Genomic DNA, 17,973 nt, shown 5'->3' with positions numbered 1-17,973 from the left:
CTTTGCTTTTCTGTGGTGTGAAACTGCTTCTTTTCTTTTTTCCTTCTTCCATATAGAAACACTTTTGGGGTGTCAGGAAAGGAGATTATTTGGTAGTAAAGAAATGGTATTCTTCTCTAAGTTTTAAAATTTGATGTCAGTTTTTAAATTAAATACTTCCAGAATTTTGTCTGGAGTGATTGGATGTGCTTAGTAAGTATTTTTTGATGGAAGAGATTTATCAAAAAATAAATGTGATGTGAAAATACAAATGGACTAAAATGGACAACCACGTATCAAAGCTTTTCAATGAAGGCATTAGGCACTTCGATTTATTGCATGGTAAAAGGAGCTAGGCTTAAGATTGTCTTTTTATGTGTAATGGATCACTGTTGGGTTTTGGCAATTTTGTTGCAATTTGCTTTGATGAAATAGTCCTGCATAATATGCTAGCCTCAGCACAATGTAAGTGCTTATTTTCTTTGGCAAAATTAATATGGTCCGTTGCAAAAAAAAAAAAAAAAAAAAAAAAAAAAAGCAGAACTGGCAAACATTAAGTAACTTTTTAAAAGAAAACTTTTTGTAATAAAGAAATACTGAATCTGTGTGGGAGTTCAGTTAGTAGAGTTTCAGGAGGGAGGGAAAGAAAGGAAGGAAAAACCAAAAAACTCATGAGAAATAAAAAAATGGAAAGGGGGAGAGAGGGTTTATACTTCAGTGGCATAATTTAACTGGCCAGAATCTCAGCTAGATTTTGCACTACTCATGTTGAGAAAAACACTTTGTTTTTCACTTAGTTTGCTCTTAGATTTTGTGTAGTTCATGCAATAATAATGTATTTCTTGCAACACTTAAAAAAACCACAATAGCTTGCAACCCTGTATGTTCTTTCAACTTCTGCCCATTGTGTTATTATTTAAATTGTGATTTAAAACTGTATACCAACATAAAAATACAGGGTTGCAGCAGTACCTCTTTGGCCAGGGTAGGGGTCTGATCACCTGGTGCTTTGTCCAGTTTTGGTTTTTGGTAGTTTTCAAAATAAACACTCTTGTAGCTCCTCAGAAAGATAATAGAGCCAGTCTGAAGCAAGGCTGCAGAAAAGGGGAAAAATAATAAATCAGCTGACAGTTATGAGACATAAAAGCTCAAGTTGGGTGTTCCTCATTCTCTACCCTCTGTATTTTTCTGTGTCTGCCACTAAGACCACTCCAGAATGAAACTCAGTAGTCTTAGACCTGGTTCACCAGGACCATATTAATCATAGAAGAAAACAGGTACCTTTCTAGATCTCCAAGAGGAGACCATGAAGAGAATAAGGCTGGCAAAGCCAGGTAAAAAAAAAAATAGAGAAGGGTTATGTAAAAAGAAGAACAAAAGCACATCACCAGGGGCTGAAGTTAAAGGACCTGACATTGAGATGTCACTAGCAGGAGAGAAGAGCAGCTGAGGTAGCAGTTGGTTTCAAGGCCAGAGTTAGTGGTCAGTGCTGTATTTTTTTTTTAAAACAGAGGTAGTAAACAAGACTGTTGGACAAAATTACACAGGAAGTTGGTTCTGCAAGCCATGAAGCATGTGATTATATCATTTTATCTTGAAACCAGATGAAAAAGGTTCATTAAAAAGCTTTCAGTTTTAGAATTATAGCAACATGGAGAAATTAATCTGCAGGAAACAAGGTTGCTGAATAAATCTGCTTTGCATTCTTACAGAAAAAAAAACTTCTCTTCCCATCCTACCCCTCAAAAATTAAAAAAAAAAAAAATAAAATTGGCACAAGTAAATGTTCATTGTGGAAAAATAACATTTTACCTTTGCTTGCTATAACATTTGCTTTCTGCATTGGTCTTAGGTGGCAGTGGCAAATTGTTGATTCTGTTTCATAGCTCTTATGAATTTCTCATAATGTGGTACTTGATATTGAATCATAATTCAAGATGAGCAATCCTCAGTGACACCCAATCACCATTTCCTTGGTGATTAATACATGGAGGCCACCAGTACCTGCAAGTGAAGGTATCAAAGGTTTCTGTGCCTTTCTCTGGAAGACATTAGTTGTGAAGAGACCTCCATGTGTAGTAGCACAAGCTTGCACCAAATTGTGAATAAAGATTTCACCTGGAGTAGTATAGTATATAACTCTACTTGCTCAGATTTTGCAGAAGGTAAAAGGAAAATTTTTGCTCAGGTTTTGTAAAGGAGCAGAAACCACACCCTGAACATAAGGTGAGTTTTACTCCCAAACCCATTACAAATGGGATTCTTTGAGTGAATGTTTCCCCATAAACCAAGATCACCAAAACCCTGAACATTTGTCTACTTCATGTTTAACTGCTCCAGTGAAATTGCTACATTTTATTATCCAATTACATAGGGATCTCATATCTCATTATTAATGACTGTGTCAAAGAATTAATTGACAGGCTTTTCAGTTCAAATTAGCTTACAAACAAAAGAGCTCAACTTGTTTATATTGCCATGGGAAATTGAGAATGCTGCCTAGAATTGTATTTTGAAATAGCCTCTGGAATTATGCTGGTTTTATTTTCTGTTTTCAGATAAGTTGAGGTAAATGCTGCTGCACAGAATTATCAGGCATCTTCAGTCTGTAGGATGAGTAAAATTTAGTCTTTGCTACAATTTGCAGTCACTGCACAGACTTATAGCTTGTTTTTGGTTTGTTTTTTTTTTTTTTTTTGTATGCTACTTAAAGGCAGCTGTTTGTATTCACCCCTTCTCATGTAAAACTGGGTGATTAAGTAGATTTAGATTTATTCCTCGTGGTTGAAATGGTCAACCAGTTGCCACAATTCTTTCATTTCCCTCTTGGTTTTTTCCTTGATAGTTTCTTGGATGTTCTCTTACATTGTTGTTGTAACAAATTGCTGATGACACTGGTGAAAAGCACAGAATACTGAAGTAAAGAGAAGAAGAACAGTGAAATTTGTTTTTGTTCTTTTAACAAATACCAATTAAGAAATACAATACTGCTTAATTAAAAAAGACAGCATTTGCCAGTACTTTTTTCCAGTTTAATAATTTTCATTTCTGTACTGTTGTATTCCAGATACTGGTCTGTGTTAACTGTTGGCAAGTGATTATTTTTTACTGATGCAGACCTTGTTTAATTTCCCTTTTTGTTTCAGGTGATTAATTTCTCTGATGTTGAACCATTGCAGTTAGATAATTTTCTAAATTAATTATGCAGATTCTGGTTAAGGTTTTGGGGCAGTATCATTTGCTTTTCATTCTTTTAATGAGTTATTGCCCTTTTGTGCTTTTCAAGATTTCAAGCTCACATGTGGTGATTTTTTTGTGTGGGCATTATACCAAAAAGTGCAAAAGTCTCTGCTTGGATCTCATCTCAATTACCTCAATCATTTTTTTTATCCAGAAATGGGCTGAGGTAATATTTGAACAAAGTTCCATCTGAAATTGTTTGGTTCCAATTCTTCATCTGGAATTAAAAAAAAACCTTCTGTCAGAACTGAAATATAGGAATGTAGAAACAAAAATAATAACCATATCCTTCATTTTAGGGCTTGACAGACTAAAAAGAGGTTTTCTCCATATCTAGCATTGCTGATGGGACAGGGAATAATCAGCCACCATTATGAGTGCTCCTCAGAAAATTTGGTCACCTCAATGGAAGGTGATTTGGATGACTGCAAGGTAGTCAGGAGGAAGGACCTCTTATGTTTGAGGAAAAAAAAAATTATATATATGTGCACAGATATGTGCTTACATACATGTAATACTACACATTTAGCTCTAGGAAATGGTACATTGTTCTAGAAAGAAATGAGGTATTTTTGACTAATGAAATGAAATACTGAATTGGAAAAGTTGCATGCACTTTAATTGGTCATGTTGGCAGACACTTTCCCACTAAACCTAATTAACTTCAATCACCATTAACAGATGGGACTTTTTGTCTTTTATTTTTTTACTAATTAGAAAAATCTCTTGTCTTTTCAAATTTATGGATTGGACAGAGATTTTTATTTTATTGTCAATATGTCAGCAGAAAACCAAGGAAAAAAAAATCACTTTGATAAAGAAAAATAAAGCTGAAATTTTGACACACATAAGAAGCATGTGCAGAACAGGACAGAGCAGAGAGACTGGCTTTTAAAAAATTGTTCCTGACAGGAGATTGTGAATGTGTGCTGAAAATGAAAGTGCATTAAGATACTAATTTCCTGTGGTTTGTTTCCTGCTTTGATTTTTCATATTCCTTAGTCTTGTGTCTACTGTAGTGACTCCTGAATTTTGACCCCTCTAATAAGATAGACTTCTTTATTTCCAGCAGTCTGCTCAAATGAGAGACAGCCTGACAGTGTGTAAGAAAGATGAATCTTCTGTTGAAGAGAGAATAAAGTGAAGCTGAATTTGCTAATTGCATTTTGCATGGGTTCATTCAGAAATGTCATGTATCTTTCTCCCAGTGACCTGCTACTTTAATTAATTCTGTAGTTATTAAGAGTTAGGCAAGCTCACACTGATTCGGGCCTTTTCTGTACATCTTGCCTGCATCTTTTAGATAATAACTGACATTACTGTTCTGATGCATGAGCTCAATATGTGAGAACTGAGTATGTACCTGATTTTTCTTTTATTTGGTACCTCTTCTGTATCTGCTCTATGTTTTCCATTTTTTATCACTATTACACAAGTCTGTAAAAACAGACATTAAATATGAAGTGTATTTTTAAGATAAATTTACAACAAATACATAATTGTATAGTTTCATTTAAATTAACAAATTCAAAGTTTCAGTTCTAATTCAAAACGAGGCATAGTAGTTGATAGGGATAGTGCTTAATGGGACCAAAAACATAAGTTTGTCCTGGAGGTATTGATTTCCATTTAAGTAAATAAAGTAAAACCCTTTTATAAAGTTCCTTTGCTCCACAGATAGTGCTGATACTGCCACATAGAGTCCTTCTCAAGCTTTTGATTATTACTGTGGCAGCAGGAGAGGTCCCAGCTGTGTCAGATCCATTGCAAACACCTGTAATGAAAAGCAGCTGTCGGCCTAAGGAGTTGACATGCAGTAACCTTGCCCAAGGAAAGCAAGAGGGAGAAACAGAATCCTGGAGGGGTCAAGAAATGTGCTTTAGGTCACACACCACACCTTCTGAGTGGCAGAAGTAGTGATAGTAACCAAGTTTTCTGACTGCTCATCATCATCATCCAGAGCTCCACGCTGTGCCTTTTAATTTTAAAATTAAATCCTGGCTATGGAATTACCAAGAGGAGTTCACTGAGCCCTTTACTGCCCATTGGTTTATCAAGCAGTCATTTCTCACCCTCCTTCCCCTTCTCCTTTGGATGAACTTTGACTTTTTGTGTTGAACAGCAAGTGAGCACGAGCTTTGCCAAAGGGGAAGATTTATATGGTGAAGAATCTCGTAAAGCTGCCAAAGTTTTCAGTACTCTTTTTAATCCATGCTGGCGACTAATTTAATTACTGTAGAATTTAATAGCTAACTAACTATTTTAGTTAACTTCTCGTGTAATCACAGTAAACAAAATCAAAAAGCAGAGAATGCAGTTGAAAGGAAATAGCTTGCAGCTAACATTTTCAAGGCTGGGTTTGTGAGAAGTGTTTAATGTGCCTATCAAAGTTGCAAAGTCTGGATTTAGGGCTTTGGCTTCCTTTTGGATTTAGGACTTTTGGGTTTTGGCTTCAGGGTCAAAATAAAGAGTTAGAACAGGCTCTTGACCTTTTCTGACCTCCCTGAAAGATGAGCTTGGGAGGTGCTTAGTTCTTTCTAGATTTGGATATTCAATTATAGCTGGCATTCAAAGTGGGTAAGAAATTAAAATATGTTGCTTTGTTTTTTTATAGTTTGGGGGTTTGATTGTTTATTTGTTTGTTTGGTTTTTAGGGTTTTTTCCTGCCCCCTGCACTACCTGCCTCTTCTGCATACGAAATGGCAGGATCACTAAGCCACTGAGAAAGATTTACTAGCCAGCTCATGATCCAGCAGAATCCCTTGGGATTCCTGGCTGTTAGCATCTATCCTCTTGTTAACAGCAGGTGCTGATTGCAGAATTTGCACTTCATACTCTCACAAGAACCAATGCACACATCACTGCTGCTTCTTCATACTACTGTGTTCCTTCAAGCATGGCTTTTATGCAGGGGGCATATTAATTGCAAAATCTGTTTCCCTGTACTTGTGAACAAAAGACAGACAACAGGAAGTTTCCCAGTTTCTTGGAATCCTTGCTTGAACTTGTCATTTATTATTTATTGCTGGACAGAACATTTTGGTAGGGACAATTTTGTATTTTTGTTATTTTATCACTAGCTTTCTCTTCCTATTCACCCACCTCAGCCCTCATTTGCTTGCATTTCTTCTTGTAAGGTGTCTCACGGCCACTGCTGTGTATTTTTCTTCAAATAGGTGGCATTTTATGCAGTTGTTCTGGAAGATATTAAGAGAGAATTTCGTCAATAAGAAATAGGATTTTGCAAACCTGAAGGAGGTAGAATGACCTTTTAAGAGCCCCTGGGAATTTGTGAGCTCATAGAATAGGTGGTGGATGTTTTCTACTTTTGCCTTTCAATTTTAGTTATTTATACACTGGCCTGGGAGGGACCAAGTAGAGAAGCAGAGGCAGAAAGACTGGAGGCAGGGCAGTGTGTTTAAGGCCAGAGAAAAGTCAGTGTACAGCTCCATCCAGAGCATGGTAGTGGGTGCTGCTGATAGACTTTAGAGATTCTCACTTCTGCTTTACTCCTGGGTATGGGGATATCATGGAAAAAAAAGTCTCAGAACAGAAGATTACTATTGATTGATGTAAATGTGTCTATACAAATAAGATTGTATTTGTCTTGACAAATCACAGAGTTGTCAGGACCAGTTTGGGGTAGGAACTAATATGAATTGTATAATTTAACATCATGAATACTTTGCCTTAGTTCACTATGATCCATCCAAAGGCAATGTGAAGTGCTACAAATTAAAAAATAATAATAAAAGAGGAGTGGAGAACACTGATAATTAGAGCAAGAATCTATATTGCATTATGGCAAATACATTTGTTTAAGCTGTGTGTTCAATAACCTAAAAGATCCTACTGCAGTTTAATGCCAATCCCTTCTGATGCCCTTTCTGTGGTTTTTGGAGACATTATGAAGTGTAATGTTAGGTATGTGCTTGGGGGCAATAGAAGAAGAAACCAGCCTTGTTGTAAAATCAGATATACATTACTGTAGGGAAGTGGTGTATTTTTGTATTCATAAATCACTGGTTGCTGTAGCATGAGAATCTGAAACTTCTTGCAAAATGTAGATACTTGCATTTTAGTGCCAGTTATTTGAATTGTCACAAAACATTTAAATCCCTCAAGTGTCTTGGAAGATGTTACCCAGAATCTATACAGCATTATTTAAGCAAGAATTAGAAAAAAGAAAGAAGTTAGAGACAGAAGATGGAGATGTGATGAATCCAGCCTGTGCTGTACTAGCCAGAGCAGAAAGTCCTACCTTGTTAATAAGGGCTGAATGCTAAAAAAATTACTTGGTTCAAAATCTTCAATCGATTTAAAGGGAGGAAACTGTTGGGACTACAAAATGGGTTCATTTTATCAAGACAAACTGCATCAAGCTGCTATTTTAACTTGTTTAAAAGTTGACTCTAGTCACAGTGGACAGGAGTCTGGAGGAAACTACACAGAATTACACTCAGCCTGTGGCTTTCACAGCCATCTATACAAATGGAAATTCAGTCTAAGCTGCCACAAGAATTGCTTTACCTCTCAGTGAGCAGACACTTAGTGCAGTCCTGAAGGACATGTTCAACTTGTGTTTGTCTTTTAATTCCAGAAAGCCCTCTGTGATAATGTATAGCATTTGAAATTCAAGTAGTAGGAGCTTTCTAAAGAAAACGGCAGCAGAAAAAAAAGCAAAAATTATAATTTATTTTCCTTGTCTTTTTGTGTGTGAAAGAATAAGTGGTTCACTTTAACACTGTTAAATAATGGCTCTTTTCTTTTGTAGGTTGTCTTAGTCTTCGCTCTTAGTATTGGTGCTCTTGTAATATACTTCATAGATTCGTCAAAGTGAGTATCCTGGTACATTTTCTTTTCCCTCTTTTCCTGCAGCAATTACACATCTTGAAAGTGCTCCATTCATCTACTTCAAATCAGTGCTTGGTCTCATTGCCTGAGTGTGAAGAACTTTATTATACTGCATGGTCTACCTGAATAACTCAAGAATGGGAAAAAGATCTTATATAAAGTGGATTGAACACAGTCACATTGGATTTGTAGAACAAAGAGAGGAGAAATCTACTTCTGTGTGTTGAGATTATACATGATGTTGCAGAACTGTGATTTTTATGTTCATTTGGCATATAAATACAGAGAAAGAATATTTGCCAAAAAAAATGACAGTGCCAAAAAAATGAGAAAATTGTGTTTGACTGACAGGAACACTTCTGAAATAATTAGACAGTAGGAGCATAATATCTTGCATATCTGTTCAGGTTTCCACCTCCTGGGTTTGATAGATTCCTCCCAAGAGAACCCGAGTCAGTGAAAATCTGCAAAGCATCTCAGTGGTTTTTAGATTTCCACCCAGATTATGATACAGTGTTGTAGTTTTGGCCAGGTAATGGAAAGATTCATCCTCAGCTTTTGCAGTATGTGGTGCTTTGGTACAAAGCAGTGTAAGTAGGAACAGCCTCCCTTTTAATTCATAAAATCCACCTTTGTTTTCCTATCAAGCTGGACACTTGCAGTGGTGTAACAGGCAAAGTGGTAGCCTAACACAGAAGAAACCCATAAAAAAGGGACTTTAAACCATTACTCTGTTGAATCCAGTTATTATGGATGATACTCAGAAGCATCAATAGCATTTTAAAGCTCTAGGACTACATTTTGCTGCTTTTCTCCAAACTCCTTTGCCATTTCTGCAGTGGTTGAGTATTCTGGAGTCACTCCATGTGAGCCAGCCTAGCTCAGCTCTCTGTAGTGGCAGTGATGATGTTCTAAGCCAGTCCTGATGTGACTCAGAAAATCAGGCATTTCACTGTTGAGATATCTCCATACTGGTCTTTAGGTAGGTGGTAGCACCAGTTAAAGGTATTCTGGAGTCCATGGGTATCAGCTCTGCATGGTGTGAGTTTCAAACCATACTTTGTAGCCTACATGTGTCAAGCAGAACACAAATAACTAAGGTAGAGATTTTCTTTGTGGAGAAGGGTGTGGAAAACTCAAGCTCTATCTTGAGCTTCCTTGAAGTGGGGACAGTATTTTTATCTTCTTGACATTGTGTTTGCATTAAACCTAGCAGTTTCTTTCTTTAATGTGTCACCACCAAAGCACATGAGGTGGGGATTTTCTAAAGATCTTTAAAAAACCCATTTTAAAAAGCACAATGGCAAAGCTCCTGGGTGCCCAACATATCCAGGTCAAAAGCATTGAATAGAACAAAACCTGCTTCCACTTGGGTTTCAACTTCAGACAAAAAAATGAAGCTATTTGCCAGGGTAATTGTCCTGCTCAAACTAATGCATTATATAGTAATTTTTAGACACTACATTCTAGGAGTCTTTGTTCTATTGTTTTCCTCCAGGAGAGCAAAACTGACAACAAGAGAGATTTCTCAGGGTGCTTTCTGTGGGCTACCAGTTTATTGGCTGCTCTGTCAGTGAGGGTAGGAAAGTGTTTTAACTGGAGATTTTCAGCCAACATTTGACTCTTGGGTGCAGTTTAAATTCAGCAACCCTTGGTTAATATACTCTAGTTGCACACTTTCCCTTTATTTTTTCCTCCTCTCTTACACTACTTTCTTCCCACATAAGCATCTTGGGTTTTTTTTTTTTTGGTTTTTTTTTTGGTTTTTGGGTTTTTTCTTTTTTGTGTGTGTGTATTTTGTTTTCAATACTATAAGTAGTTTTATTCAGATTAGAAACTCCCCACACGTATTCCTGAAACATTCTGCTTCAATTCTGTATTAACAGCTGTCCTGACACCCATTTTAGCAAGGTACAATGTCAATGTACTTAAGATTCCCAAGTGTATGATCAGTAAAAGTAATTCCTTTTGGAATTTGGCCAAACAGGAAATGATGAAAGGGAAAGCTCATGATATCCTCAGCAAAACAACAACAACAGAGATGATGGCTTGGCCAGGAGGAGTGGAGGCAAAATGGATCCAGTGCTGCCACCAGGCAGGTTGTGGCATGGACCATTCCATGCTTTCCCTCTTCTAGCTGTTGTATTCCACCTGTGCCATGGACACTTTGTTGTCACTTGGTCTTATGCACAGAGTGACAAAAGTGATGTCTCCAGGCCCAGGCTGTGCTCCTCAAAACCAGTTGTTTGTCTAAAACAAAATCTCTTCATCCAGGACTTCAATTTGTCAGCAGCTTTGCAGTTTCAATGGCTTGCATGGCCATGAGGGAATCCTGTGTGACATCATATATAAGGGTTGTCAAGAAAGATGGGAATATCACCACTTTCTTAGTGAAGGAAGGGGAAAGAATGGAAAGATCATGGAGTTTTGCCAGGCAAAGATACTTGGCATGATTATTCTAGTGGAAGACAATGAGGGCATCAGTAAGGCTCATACTGAAGACTTTATCCCTCTGTTGTTGGGGGGAAGTTTATCCCCATAGTGTGGGGAAGGTGATTAGAAGCAAAACAAATGCTGTGACTGCCCTGAGAGGAGGGAAAACTCAAAGCATTTCAGTGCTACCCCTTTGATCACTTCACCAGGCTAGCACCAAATAAAAACTTATGTCCAGTGCAGTGCTACTTGGAGAGATCTGAGGTGCAGGTTCATTAACATCCTCCATACCAGGGGGTCCTACATGGCAGCAGAGCCAATGGAGCAGCTTGAGTTTCTGTACAATGTCTCTCCTGGTTCTGGTTCTGGTGCAGGTCCATGCACCATGCTCCATTATAAAAAGTAAGGGCACAGTTGTGATCCAGTACATCTCCTTTAACCTGAATTAATTGTTCTTAGTAAGAAACAGTGCCCAGCTAACCCCTGAGGAAAGGTTCCAAACAAAATCACAAAAATAATCAGTCTTGATGGAAAGAATTAAGGTTATTCACTTTGAAAGCAACAAGGATCCTTCCATTAACCTTTGTTAAGGTTATCCTGGTTTTTTATTCAATGTTTCTACTTTTTACAAACTAGCAGCTTGAGTCATTTTCTTCTAGGACCACAAGATGTATACAGAACAGTTTTCTATAAATTAATTACATGTGCTTTTAGTGAGGCATGGCAGCAACTACTGAAAGATTTCAGTCCTTAAACTGAGAATTTGTTTAGCAGAGAAATTACTATCTTGGCATCTGTATGAATTAAATCCAGTCTCATCCTGGTAGAAAATGTTTCCCTTGTAATTAAGGATTAGACTCTCCTTCCTTTATGTGTAGAATGTCATTCATATAACACTGTTTTCTTGGGCAATGGTATTTTCCAATATCAGAAATAGCAGTTATATGTGAACCATTTGCCAAAGAGATATCATAAGTATTACATGCATAATTATTTTAATAATTTACATGCCAATTATTTTAATCTTTAGGTAACAAATAATCAAATAATTACATTTTTATTTTTAGAGATTCATTCACTTTCATGTCTATCTTCCATTTTTTAATTTGAATTGAGGCAGAATTTTGAAAGCAGTTACTTAGATAAGTTTTGAGTAAGAAAGTGATTGACTTTAGTGCAGAGTAGCATCATATATCTTATTAATGGTTCTTTTCATGTTTCCTTTAAATTTTTTATTCATTTAATTTTTCAAGGTAAGGAAATAATGGAATTATACTTAATTCTTAAGAGAAATATCTGGCTCAATGTTCACTCTTTAGCAGGTTCCTTAGGTCCTGCTGAATGTGCAGAATGGAGAGCTTGATGTCTGCCAATATTTTTTTCATTTTCAGTGCTGTTTATAAGTAGTTTTCACCACTTTTCTCCTCCCTGTGTTCACTTCTGCTGATTTTCCTACAAGTAAAAGGTGTTTTAGAAAATATAGACCTAGTTCTCTGAGTCTTGCTTACATCAGCATTAAAGATGAATTGCCTGTTTTCATTCCCATTTGTCATCCTGACCTCTGCATATTGTTCTGAATTAGTGATGCCAATAGAGCACAGAACAATATTTGCTTGCCATCATTATCTGAAGTCATGGTCAGTACCAGCATTAGTAGAGAACTCAATTTCCCACTAAACTGGGAACTCAGGGCTCCTCTTTCCTCTCTTTCTTGGCAGTAGCATGGAAACTGTTTAGGATCTGAATAAACTTTTTTATTCAGGTTCTGTTTTTTCTGCTGGCATGTTATGCAGCCTGATATGCAACCACAGATACAAGCTGTGCTTTTCAGACACAGAAATTTTACTTATTTATTTATTTTTTGCCAAAGAGCTTTTCCAATGACCTGCAAGTTTTATTTCATTGACTGGAGTCCCTTCACTAAAAACTGGTATCAGTGTAGAAATGGCAATAGAACCCATCAATGGTGAGCTGAAAACATAAAAACTCCCATGACTTACTTTATATTTACTACTCACACACGTGTCTCAGGTTACCTTTTTTAAAGCTGTTTGTATTTTCAGAGGCACCAGTGTAGTTATTGCTAAATAGCTGACTTTTTTTCCAGGGCTGTGTCACACATTGTACTTGATTAGAAGTGTGAATAAAAGCACCATCTGGCAATGAGTGTTAAACAGCTGGATCTAAGAATAACAGTGGCACTGTGAGCAGGAAGATTTATACAGATATGCACAGATATATAGGTTCATGCTGAGCCACGAGCTTATTCTCAACTGTTGCATTCTTAATCAGACAGCTTTATTTCCTTTTATATGTGGAAAAAAAAAAGTTAACCTTAAGGATAACTCTACTTTTTTGTTTGGGTTTTTTTTCTGTGTATCTTTATATACCCGAGCAGATTTCAGCAGCACTTTTTCCTTTTGCATCCTGATTGTATGAAATCCCATTTGTCTTGCTCTGCTATCCAGGGAAATGAGTTCTGTCAGAATATAAAACTACCACATTTGCCTTAAGTATACCACAAGGAAAATATTCTTATTTGGATTCTTAGCTTGATTTCTAACTCAGATTTAAAACGTGCTTTTTTTTATTTTAGACTTTCCTTCAAGCTTTCCATGTTTGTAAAATTGTCAGAAAATACCTTAAATATCCTTCTTATCTCCATACTCCTTTCATCAATGCTGGAACAGGAGAGAGCACAATAAGGCTGTACTTTTAGCCACCAGAAAATAAAGTTTGATTGGCACACATCCTGCTCTGCTCTGTGGGGTTGCACTGAGGTTGCATTAATTGTGAATTAATCTCTGAAGAGTATGTGTCAGGGCAGCACAGTTTTATCAGATTAATTGTCTTTACACTTCTCTTATAGGATGTAGTTTATTAAGATAACTAATTTTTTAAGAAAAAAAGAAACATCTTTAATTGTTGAGCTATTTTGTCATGTCTGCATGTCCTGTTGACATTCTGACAATTGCATCATTCTTCATTCTTTTATCTGCTATTCATTCTTTTACCTGGCTTTTATTAAATATAGATATTAAAAGTATCCACAGAGATATTTAACTGCATTGAAATGCACACTCACTTAATGACAGGTTAATTGTATTCTAATGTTCTGTTTTATGTGTAGGTGACTTTTAGAAAGACTTGTCATTACCCTCCTGGAATACAGTTTTCTTGAGCTTCATTTGTCTCCTGTGATGCTTTTCAGTTTGGTTTTTTTGGGCCTTGTCTTTATTATTTAAATATTATTATTTAAAATTTTTGTTGCCTACTTGGTCAGTGGCAATAATAGCTGGGAACAGAGCTATTAGAGATGCTATACATCTGTATGTATAGGTGCTGGAATTGCTTAACACAAAGAGAAGTCAGGTTTCTTGTTTTGGAGGATTCATGCTTTTTTTTTTGTGGCCTTATATATAAGCAGTATAGGAAGGATGTGTAGGAAATAAATAATCTATTTGGGGAATTTCCTGTCTGAATGCAAGAAGTGTCATTAGCAAGTTCTCTTGGAACGTTTTACTAGCAATATTTTTTTTTCCCCCTGAAGTGGCATTTTATTTCAAGTGCTTATGAACACTTATTTGAAAATAACTTGTGCTTTAGTGCATTGAAGATGATCAGGAATACAGTTCTTAGAGAAGTTCTGATCTTTGATTTTTGCAATGTCATAAAAATATCACAATAATTTTTATTATAAGCTTCAGACTACAGGTTGATTATTTTTTTTTAATTGTGTGAGTTTTGTCTACATTTTTATGTCTTTTAGTTTTATAAGAATGCTGTTTTCTCCTCTGCAGTTTGTCACAATTATTATGATCAGAGTTTGATATTTTAGTTATAGCTGATCAGTGAGAATTTTTTTTTAATTCAGAGGCTGTGTCTAGGCAAACAAGAATGCTTCTGATGATAGATATTTGCAATTTCTAGCTAGCTTGAAAAAAAAAATAACAAATCCAGCAATCTTTAGTACCAACAGATAGAAAAATATTTTTTTCTCTTACTGTATTTGGAATCAGTTCTGTCATCTCATGAGAAATGGCACAGAAAGTTTGAATTGGTGGTTCTGGAACTGTTTGTAAGAAATGGGTTCAAAAGTATAGATTTGCACCTGAGCGTTACAATCTGCTTTTGAGTAAAATTCTTCTATTTCTGATGTCTTTTCAGAAAAAAAATTTTTTGTTGTTTTTGTTTTGGTTTGAATTCTGTCATGCCTTTTGAGGGATACTTGAGCTCCTTTAAGTGGTGGTGGTGAAACAGTGGCTTGAAAAAGTTTGTTGCCTCACCTGGCAATTTTTCTCCAAGCAAGTGACCACTGATAAAGGGCATTTGAATAGCACTGGCTTGTATTCCACACTTTTATGTGCCAAACTGCAGCTTTCTCTCACTATCAGTTGCTTTTGCTTTTGTGTACAGAGGAATAAAAAGGCATCAGGTTGCACATGAGGGTGAAAAAGGCCTGCAAATGGCAGCTTTCATCCCTTTCTAGCCCTGTTTTGGGGAGGTTGTCCCCAGCTGCTCCAAATTCCTTAGTTTCTGTTGGGCAGGATCTCAAAATTTGATTTGTGCAAGAGTAAGAAAAGTCTGGAATTCACCTGAAAGCTCAGAGCAGGTGTCAGGCACCATCAAGCACGTTTAGGAAATCATCCTTCTAAAATATAGGTTCAGTATTTTATCCTCTGCTGCCCTGCTTGTAAAAATCTTGCATTAGTTTTGATAACACACTCAATTCATATCTCTGCCTGAACTCTGAGGTCTCTGAGACCAGTGAAACCAGAGAAATTATCTTTATTATCCCAAAACCCCAGAACTGATGTTCTTTTTTAATTTCTGTCCATGCCTACTCATTTCTGTTCTGATCCAAGGTGGAGGTTGATGCTATTGCTACTATTTTCCTTGTCTTCCATAGATATTAATATAAAATGTTCCTCTTGAAATTAATCTGAAGAACATGCTTCAGGGAATATGGTGTTTCCGTGGGATGAAAAAATGATGGCAATAGATCTCAGCTTCTCATTCTGTGGTGTGCTAGTTTTATAAATATGTGTTTAGTTTTAAAATTATGTTTATTATCTGTATTGCAACATTAGCTGTTATGCTGCATCTGAAGAGCAAACTGTTACCTGCTGGCTCAAGTTACAATAACAATTTGTCTCTCCAGCAGCAGTAAAATGAATTTATTGACACCATTACACATCCATGCACATTCTTGGGATAACAACTTGGATCTGAGCTTAAGAAATGCAGATTAAAAAAAAAAAAGAGATGAGCTTTTAATTGCGTTTTACTGTCCTGTAGCTTTCTCTGGCAATAAGTTCTCAGGAAATCCCTCCTGTGTTTATTTGCATCACTTAGTGTGTGCATTAATTTAATTGAAGGTCTGTTTGAGGAAACTAGAGATCACATTTATGGCTTGCTCAGTTTTACTTGTTTTTACAAACTCAAAGGGTGCTGCCCAGTGTGTTTTATTTTAAAAACCAATTTATTTTAAAAAACAAAACCCAATTCAGTATACAATTGGTCTGCACATGTTAGAACCTTTTATGGTTTTTTTTGGGGGGGGGGGGGGGTTTCTTAGTTTTCATTCTTTTTGATTCATTTTCAAATGAATCTCTGTACTTTTCATCCTAAAGCATTTGACAGTGCATCTGCAAGTAATTCATCCTGTGCTTTCTCTCCCTTTAGACAGATTAGCTGTGCATGCTGAATTAGCAGCATTCTTCCTTATCACTGGACAAATTTACAAATTTATCTAATATAAAAGAGGAGATGATTCAGATGAGGTTTAAAAAAGCCCAGATACTGGATATCTCTTATCAAAACATGGCTTGCATGGAAGATTGCCCTTCAGAGAGGAGCTGAATATAATCTCTTGCCCTCTGCTTTTCAAGCCACAGATACCAATAAGGATGTGACCTCTTTTCCTTTTTTTCCCCCCCTCCCTTTTTTCCCTGACAGCTTGACAAATTGTAGCTTTTGGGACACTCCAGTAGTTGATGAGTCATTTCTGCTTAAAAATAGAATTCCTTGCAGCAAGGACACCCATTCCCCTCTTGATGCATGTGTTGTTTCTGACAGGCACAGGGCCACCTATGCCGTGTTAACTAAAACAAAAATAATAAAAAAAGAAGCCATTTTTTAAGTAAGCACCAGAGATGGAATCCAACGACACTGAAAAAAAAGAAAAAGGAAATCCCATATGTGTAAACCTGAATATTTTTTCCCTTTTATTTTCGAGGCACTTGATGTAGTCAGAGGAGTGCTGGAAGAGAACAGTGAGGAAATGATCAGCTCTGTTCAGCATCATAAGGTGCATGTTGTAGGGTACCCTATGTAAGAAAATAGCATAAAAAGCAAATGTCATCAATATTTAAATGGCAATTTGTTGCTTTGTAGTAGATCTTGCTCATTTTAGTACTCATAGAGTTTTTATTATTCTTATCAGACCTATTGCAGTAGGAGAGAGTCAGCCAGACCCTGATCTTTACTAAAATTGATAGCTTGGGATCTATTTATTCACCTACTACTGGTAGGAAATATTTTGCCTCCAAAGTGAGGGCCCAGGCACCTGTGTGCAACAGCTGATGGCAAAGAAAACTCTATCAATACAGTGTTTTTTTCTGGAGGTTTGCAGCCTTGTTTTTCTCACAGGTTCTGCACCTTAGACAAGCATTAGAAATAGTGGTTTCCTGAGCAAGCTGGTTGCTTTGCAACACCCATAAAGTAATTAATTGTTGTAATGCAGAAGATTGCAGAAGTTTCCTAGAGACAGTGTGATATCTGCAAGATTCATTTGATTGTGAGAACCTGATAGTCTGATGGCAGTAGCCCTCTAGATATTGCATCTTCTCTTTTTCTAAGATAAACTGGATTTACTAGTGCCATTTTTTAGACTGAATTATTGTAGCAGCTTTTTTTTTTTTTTTCTGAACTCTTTGGCATTTCCATTTCATTTCTAATATTTTGTTTCAGGCATTTCACAGTCCAAATTAAATACTACTGAACATTAATATTTCAGTGATCTTGACTACTTAATTTCAATGAAAAATCTGCAATTTGTCATCTCTTCTGTTAGTTTTGTTTGTTTGTTTTTAATGCAAGGCATGATAGCTATTTAGGAAAGGCAAAGTTAATGTAGTGCTCTCTGGTTTTACTGCTTCCCATTTAGGCAAAGCAAAAAGCAATATAATGCTGCTAGTCTTGAAAAACATTTTTCCTTTAGTTCCCATTGTAGAAGCTGTTTATTATTTGAGCTGAAAGCCAGGATCCAATTTATTTCCAAGTGATGAAGTGTTTTCAGTGATAGCTCTGGGTATGCTCACTTATTTGTGTAGGTTAACACGTGTTGCCTAATATTTTATTTTTGTGTATGTGTGGAAATCCCATCTCCAGAAACACTTGAATTGGTCTGAATAGTCTGTGCATGTAGATGAGCACAGTACTTTGCCAGCTCCTTATATATTCCCT

General features: G+C 36.4%; 1 protein-coding gene across 19 annotated transcripts in view; it reads left to right on the top strand.

The window, feature by feature from the left end:
- The window catches only part of KCNMA1 (potassium calcium-activated channel subfamily M alpha 1), a 368,746-nt gene that overhangs the window by 157,603 nt on the left and 193,170 nt on the right, over positions 1–17,973 (top strand). For all 19 annotated transcript variants that reach the window (XM_071748266.1, XM_071748268.1, XM_071748267.1 and 16 more), the window contains exon 3: positions 7,994–8,055. In XM_071748266.1, the coding sequence (XP_071604367.1) occupies positions 7,994–8,055 (62 nt within the window). The remainder of the gene's footprint in view (positions 1–7,993; positions 8,056–17,973) is intronic.

The sequence above is a fragment of the Heliangelus exortis genome, chromosome 7 (genome assembly GCF_036169615.1).
Source record: "Heliangelus exortis chromosome 7, bHelExo1.hap1, whole genome shotgun sequence".
NCBI lineage: Eukaryota > Metazoa > Chordata > Aves > Apodiformes > Trochilidae > Heliangelus > Heliangelus exortis.
This window is presented reverse-complemented; position numbering and strand designations above follow the sequence as displayed.